This window comes from Euphorbia lathyris, chromosome 4 (assembly GCF_963576675.1).
Source record: "Euphorbia lathyris chromosome 4, ddEupLath1.1, whole genome shotgun sequence".
In the NCBI taxonomy this organism is placed as follows: Eukaryota; Viridiplantae; Streptophyta; class Magnoliopsida; order Malpighiales; family Euphorbiaceae; genus Euphorbia; species Euphorbia lathyris.
Window position 1 is genome coordinate 73,389,817 of NC_088913.1, and position 7,734 is coordinate 73,397,550.

The 7,734-nt window shown below is 33.0% G+C and overlaps 1 protein-coding gene across 1 annotated transcript; it reads right to left on the reverse strand.

Moving 5' to 3' along the window:
• Positions 1-1,527: 1,527 nt before the first annotated feature.
• On the reverse strand, positions 1,528-6,914 carry LOC136226911 (uncharacterized). The gene is made up of 6 exons (XM_066015595.1): positions 6,642-6,914; positions 6,178-6,217; positions 5,976-6,062; positions 4,160-4,325; positions 1,938-2,211; positions 1,528-1,845 (listed from the first exon to the last, which is right to left on the reverse strand). Exons 1-6 carry the CDS (start codon positions 6,693-6,695, stop codon positions 1,654-1,656), a joined length of 813 nt encoding a protein of 270 aa, XP_065871667.1. The 5' UTR covers positions 6,696-6,914; the 3' UTR covers positions 1,528-1,653.
• Positions 6,915-7,734: the final 820 nt, after the last annotated feature.

Here is a 7,734-nt window from a genome sequence, read left to right on the forward strand (position 1 = left end):
AAAATATTTAAAAAAAGATAAAAATAGAAGTAGAATTATATAAAATTGCAAAGCTCTAATAACTTTTTTTTTCTTTTTTTTTTTTTAGTTTTTTTTAAGCTTCATATTATTATTATTATTATTATCAAATATTGATAATACTGCACCCATTCTTTGATATAAAACATTTAAAATTAAATCACAACAGAAATTATTAAATAAGTTTTAAAAATACAGTATTAGTACAGTAAAACCTCTATATAGAAATACACTTGGGACCGGGCTATTTGTATAACAATTGGGAGGTTATTACTAAATAGAGTTTGGTATAATAAAATTTCTCAACACTCGTTTTTGTTTCTTTTGGAGGCATGATTAAGGAATATGAAATAATACCACTTGAAATTGGTTAAGATTATCATAAGCATGGTTTATATATAATGTATAACAATAGATATTAATGGCACAAATTAAATATTTAGAATTTCAATTTAGAGTTTAGACTTTCAATATATAGATAATTGGAAGAGTTTTATAAGAAAATGTAAACATCAATGAGAATATTAAATATTTATAATTTCAAGTTATAGTTTGTGTTTTGAACTCATAGATAATTTCAATATTTTTCTAAATATTTTATAATTTAGTTTGAATTCTTAATATATATATATATATATATATATATATATATATATTACTATATAGAGGTATAGTTTCTAAAGGTGGGATTTAAAAATTGTATAACAAATAACGTTTGGGAGGTTATTCCTATTTATAACTTTCCCAAGTTGGGACGAGTTTTTTTATAACAAAATAGAGGTTATTCCTACATAGAGTATTCTTATATAAAGGTTTTACTGTACCATTCTAATCATCTCTCTGTATAATCTATTTATACTATTTTTTTTCCTTCTTAGAGAGGCCGTGTAGTTATTTGCTAGAGCAATGGCAAAACTGATAAAAAAAAAGAAGTTAAAACTAACTAAAGATTAGAACAAACGTCATATGTTAAAAAATATCACCAAAACTTTGAAACGTCTTATATTTCAGATAAGTTTTCTTTTTTAATTATATAACAAGGGGTGGTTTTGTACTTTTATACTAAAAAAACAAACAAAATGACTAAAATATATCATAGTTATTCATGGACCTCAAAACTTAAATTGACCCTCTAAAATTACTAGAAGTGATATACACTTCAACTCACCCAATATCATATCACTTTAAACAAGTTCAGATAACTAACATGATATCTCGAAACTTCATACATTAAGACTAATTAAAATTTAAGAATCAAATTAAGTATAAGTAACAAAAATTCCCCCAACTTGAATCATTGAGAGACAAAAGCCATATGAATAGTTAAGTCCAAGAGCATTAGCATGTTTACATGTCAAAAATCATGTGCAGACAAATTGAAGAGTGTTGTTTGGTATGAAAAAAGAAGTTGCAGCAAAACACAACATTGCCAACTGCTTTTGACATCCACTTGTTCCAGTTTACTAGGAACTCAAAACTAACCAAAAAAAAAAACTATATCCACACGTGAAAAACACACAAACACCATATAATTCATTCATTCATTCTTTCCATGTACCTGTCACTTCTGACTTCACTAAACTACAAAGCAGTTTACGAATATCGGAATACACAGTGTCAAGTGTAAAAAGAGGCTTAAGGGAAGAACCATGCCTTGATGAAGATTGCTAGAGCTAACTGCAAACAGAATGCAGCAACCACCACAATTGTAACATCACTCCCTTCTATAAATGACTTCAGATTTAATGCAACAAAGCATGCCGAATCCACACCGGCTGCTAGTATAATTATCCATCTCAGCGCCTCGAATGGGATAAGCAATAGAAACTGAAAATTTCGACAGAGATTATACGAAAAAACTTGATTATTAGATTACATAATTGCATAGAGTAGAGAGGATTAGTGGTAGAGGCACTTACAGAGATCAGGATGAAAATGAAGAGAGAATAGCCCCACAGGCACCAAAATCGGATGAGGCTTGCATTTGTTCCCATATACTGAAGCAAGAAGAAAAATGCTAACGGTACTACAATAGAATATCCATATATAGCACATGCCGCCACATTTACGTATCCTACATCAAAGCTCCAAGAAGCGCTAGTGTTGGTGTGTCTCTGCATGAGGTAGGTGGCACAATTCCCGAGAGAAGCTAGGACGAATACCAATGTAGTTGAAATCCAGATGAGTCCATATCTAGCCAATCATAAACAGGCAACTTTTTCTGTTATCTTCTAACGTTATGAACACCAATAAGTAGATATATTGTTTTCCCCTATTCTAAGTTTATGAACTACTCTCCTAATTTCATTTATTTAAGCAATACCACACCGTAAACGTTGTTGTCGTGTGACCAAGAGGTCATGGGTTCGAGTCTTAGGAGCGGCCTCTTGCCAAAAATTGGCGGGGGAAGGCTTGCTCCCAGTGCACCCTTTTGGTGGGACCCTCCCCGGACCCTCGCTTAGCAGGGACGCGTAGTGCACCGGGCCGCCCTTTTTTTAAGCAATACCACACGGATTACTTGTATACTTTAAAATGCGAGGAAAAACATTTAGGACAAGGTAAAAAGAATTATGACTTTAAAAGAAACTAAAGACTTCAATATAGAACTCCCAGGATTTAACTATATACAACTTTCTTGGCTGCATAGATTAGAGGGGAACATAAAAGGACCATGTCATTAGCAGTTCAGTTTGACCAAGAAACTCACTTGTTAGTAATCATGCTTGAGAAATGAACAAAGATATATTTCTCATTCTTATATCATCACATAAACAATATACTGGGGTACAAAAGAGGAAATGATGGAGAGATATCCCACATATCACACACCACTTTGCTTTAATCCTTCAATCCACCATTTCATTGGCAACTTCTACAGACATGAAAGCAAATTGGAAGAAATAGAAGTTGGGTTGGGAGTGGGAGAAACCAAGAATTACACAGAGATTAGAAAAACAAGAATACCAAACAAAAGATAATCTCAACTGAGATCGTATACCGCTTTAATCTCATTTATTGTCTGTTCGCTACTTGCCTTTCTAACAGCATATTCCAGTCTAATACAATCATTACAAGGAAAATAAATATATTTTCACATTAAGTTCACCGATCACAACATCCATCTTGCATTTTAAATATTATATTTTGAATTTTCAAGTTAATTGACACAGAATATTTAACTTTTGTTGGTTAGCTTTGCTTTTCCAAATGTTGACTAGTCAAACTGAAAAATGATAACTTCAGTTAGGGCCAGTTTGGCATTGCTGTGGCCAACAGAACCTGATGTGGGGGGAAAGTGCAATGGGGAAAAGTGTTGTGGGAAGGAAAAAGTTGATAAATGTTTAAGGTTATATTGAAAGTTATGGCTATTTTATCCAAAAAAATTTAATATAAGCTTTCTTGGTAAGTTGTGATAGCTACTTTCCTCAAAAGCTACAAAATGTAGCTTTTTGCATTTACCAAATGCTACTTTTAGGGTCTGGGAAAGCAACACCAAAAGCGCCCTTTGAAGTCATGAGACGTAAGATGATATGGAGCATTGAGATTCTGAGACAGTGTGTTGCTTTTTACTTAAACTAAAATGAGGTCTTGTTAATTCCTTTGTTTGAAATAAACAAAAGAAAACAAAACAAGTAAATGGATCTATAGTTATATTATTTGACAAACAATGAATATTTATTAACTTTCTATCTGACCATATTGAAGAGTATATGGTTTCACCGCCAGACTTACAGATTTCCCCTCTCATGAACAACAAACTTCCCTCCATGTGGTGAAGGTGCTTTTGCAATAAGTTAAAAGACATACAAGAAAATATGCCTTAAAAAATGTCTGTCTAATGTAATAAAGTGTTTATTTCAAGGAGCTGGCACAACTGACAACAAGCAAAAGAGATCGAATGAAGAATTTCCAAGGGGTTTGTGAACACATGGAAAGATATTCCAAAGCTAAAAAGTTCCTCTAATGTAAGAAAATAAAATGTCTATTTGAAGGTACAGGTGGCATACAAAAGAGGGAAATGCAAACTCACAATTTAGTGTTTGCAAATACCCTGATATTTATCTTCCAAATGAAAATTCCTCTACTGTATGAAAAGATATTGTATTCCAAGAAAAAGAAAGAAGGAAAACACAAAACTCACATATCTGGGTTCGCATCAATCTTGCTGAAGAAATCCCCACCAATAGGATAAAAAGAGCTCATCATTCTATTTATCACAATGTCTGTATCCACATTAAAATACTGTATGTACGATGAGACACTGAATACCCCTTTCCAGCTGTTTGGTGGTTGTTGCTCAAATACCTCTGCAAGGATAAGAAGAAGTGTTAAATGGGAGAGACAATTAAAGCCATGCAGATGGAATGGAGAATAAAATGTTTCGCCACTAAAGTCAATAAAAAACAACAGCTTATGCAATTACATGTTCCTCAAAAACCCACATAATTTTAAACATACCACTCAGTAAAAACAACTGTAGATTCACAATCTTTAAATGATGCATCATTATAAATATTTTTCTTTTTTTTAACAGGAAACTTGCATTAATAGAAATTAGAATCACAACTGATACAAGTGGATAGGAAGGAAGGTGGATCCCCTTAAAAAGATATGAGGCCCATTAAGTTGTCTTCCCCATTTGGCTAATTCATGGGCCATTTTATTCTGGTCCCAACCCTCATAAATAAAGTTACAGCAACCAAAGTCTAAAGCTTTATCCCTAATAATCTGCATGGTTACATCAATATAACTCAGCCCTCCCATTCTCTTATGGCGTCAATGGCGGTTTGGCAGTCTGAGGAGACAATTATATTTCGCGAACCAGCCTGCTGCACAAATGTCATACCATTTAGGATTGCTAGAAGTTCTGCGTGTTCAACTGACCAGCAGTATCCTAATGGGCATGCTCCCCACACCTTGACTCGTCCTGAGCAATCTCGTGAAACAAGGGCGGATTGGCATTGGAAAGATGTCTTGCACAGTTTTTGATCTTCCTTCAATTGTAGATCCATTTTACTTTTTGTTTTCTTTGGATTTAATTCAATGAAAGGAATTGATGCTACCTTATTGTAGTTCAACATTCAACTAAAAAGTAATTTCATGTTTCAGACTCTCATACTGCTTCATAACATCATACCTCCCATGACTCCTAATTGAAGTTATCATTTTTCAGTTTGACTATAAACTATGTATGCTATTCTAACCAACGTTAGAAAATGCAAAGCTACGAATCCATGTATACTCTTTGCATTTTGATTCATCCACATAAAAGATAATATTTGTGGCCCCCAAACTTATATCTACTGGAAGCATGCACATGCTTCAAAACTAGGCCTTCTCAACTACCAAATTAAGGGGAAGTGAAGAGATATGTGAAACAGAAAGGCATAGACCCAGTATATATGTATTTCTTTACAACCAAAATGATAAAGTAAACATATTAACCTTATTTGGGAGTAAGGAAAAGAATGAAGTTTCACATTTACAGCAAACAGAAAAAACAGATAGTTGAGTGAAGTACATTAATTTTGAAGAAGAAATTCTGTGATAGTTTAAATTTAAGTGAATGTTGCAAAAGTAATCAAGATGCATTCATGTAATAAGCTTTCATTAACAACTTCCTAGTTAATATATAAGCTATGAAGTTAAGAAAGCAAAAAAAAAAAAAAAAAAAAACAATGATACAGTGTAAGGAAATATCTATATGAGAATACTAACAAGTGCAAGATATTTTTTCAGAATACATTTGCATACAACATAACAACCTATATCATAGGACCCTGGCTACAGAATTATCCTGTAAAGTGAATAAAAACAAGTGAACAATGGCTGAGATAGAAACAAATAACCTAGATAGAGATTAAAAAAAAGTGAACAAAGCTTAAAAATCTTCCATGAATTATTCAAACTCACAAAATGAAAAAATGATAAGGAAAGTCCATATTTAAACACCATACCAGGTGGGTTACCAAGAGTTTGATAGCCGCGATTACTGCCACCTCCACCATTATTTGGAGGGAAAATTTGCATACTGGCTTCAGGGACTGCATATAAATTCATAATGAATAACCTTATCCATTGAAATTATTAGGTTTCCCCATGGCTTCCACATAGTTAAAGCAACACAAAGAATTATATATATATAAAAAGAACTCACACCTTCATAACTTATGGTGCTTTTTTCTTCACTGATCACAGCCTACAAAAAAAATGCAGAACAAAAACAAGAGAACATTCAAACTATACATAAAAAAATCTGAACAGTCTATCAATATCATTGAGTTCATTGCACTTCACTCAAATCAAGAAGAATAAAATCAAATTTCCTATCAGAAAAGATGAAGCTCATCTGTCTAATTCGCTTAATTTAAAAGCAAACATGCTTTACCATTAATCACAAGTCAATACTTGAAACGCATGGACTTCTTTGAACAAAGAAATTACCAATCCAGATTCTGGAAATCAATTAGGGTTACAATTACTTATAAATTAAAGACAAATTGGAGAGATGAAACAAGACAATCAACACACCGAAACAAACAATGTCATCCAAAACAATTAGATATATATATAAATACAATTAAATGCATATGATAAATAAAGGAAAAAGAACTAGAGCTTACAGGTACTGAGCCCAGTAGATGGCTAGTAGAAACGTTGTTGTAAGGCTCCTCCATGGGTGAAATCGGAGATCCAGCACAGAGGAGGCGAATAAACGAAAAGCGGTTTTTAGTTTTTCAAATGAAAGGAACAAACTAGAGATTCATTTCGAATTAAATTAGAAAAAAGGGGGAAAACAACAAATTGGCGAAGCTTTTTCGTGGTTTAGAAGCAAAAACTGAACCAGGAGAAGAAGAAGAACAGATACTGACCCGGTGAATTACCATCGAATCCAATTGAGGCAGAGTGAGGTGGTCACCACGCGCCATCAAAAGCGTCACCTTTTTTGTTTGTTTTGTTTTCGGGTTTTTCAGGCTTTGCACGTGTTGAGGATAATTATTGGGCTTTTTAACTAGATGGGCCTACTATTGCGCACCCAGTTTAACGGATATAAGCCCAGTCCAATACTAATTGGAAAACAAGAAACCATTAGAACTTTTCTATTTTTAGTAGAGGAATTTACCTGAAATGTCACTTTTTATGCGATATTATCAGAACCGGACAGGATATCAAACCAGATTTATAACTAGGTCATGAGTCATTTAGTTGGACTGGATGATTTGGATTGGTCGGACCGAATGACGTAATAAATAAATAATAATATTTATATATATTAAATATATATAATTAATTTAAAATTATTTTTATAAATTATATATACCCAAAACAAATTATAAACAACTTTTGGTTTGTTATTTTTTGTCAACTTGAGATTTAAATATACAACAGATAAATAGAGTTTAGAATAACTTGAAATATGTTAATATATTCTACGCCATGCGATCTTTTTAACGGTGTATTATAAACTCAAAACGGACAAGTGATTAATGAGAAATTGACACTTAAAGTGAAGCACTTGAAATGGTTGGGAAGAGATAAAAAGAAACTAAGCATTCTCATCTCACATAAAAAAGAAATGAGAATCTTAACTAGTTTATAAGTAAATGACATTCACAAGCCTTTAACCAATTATTAGGAGAAAGACTCTCTCACGCGCAGAGGTGCAGTCGAGCCACTATTGGATTAGGGGCGCATACACAACGTGGGCGACGCGAA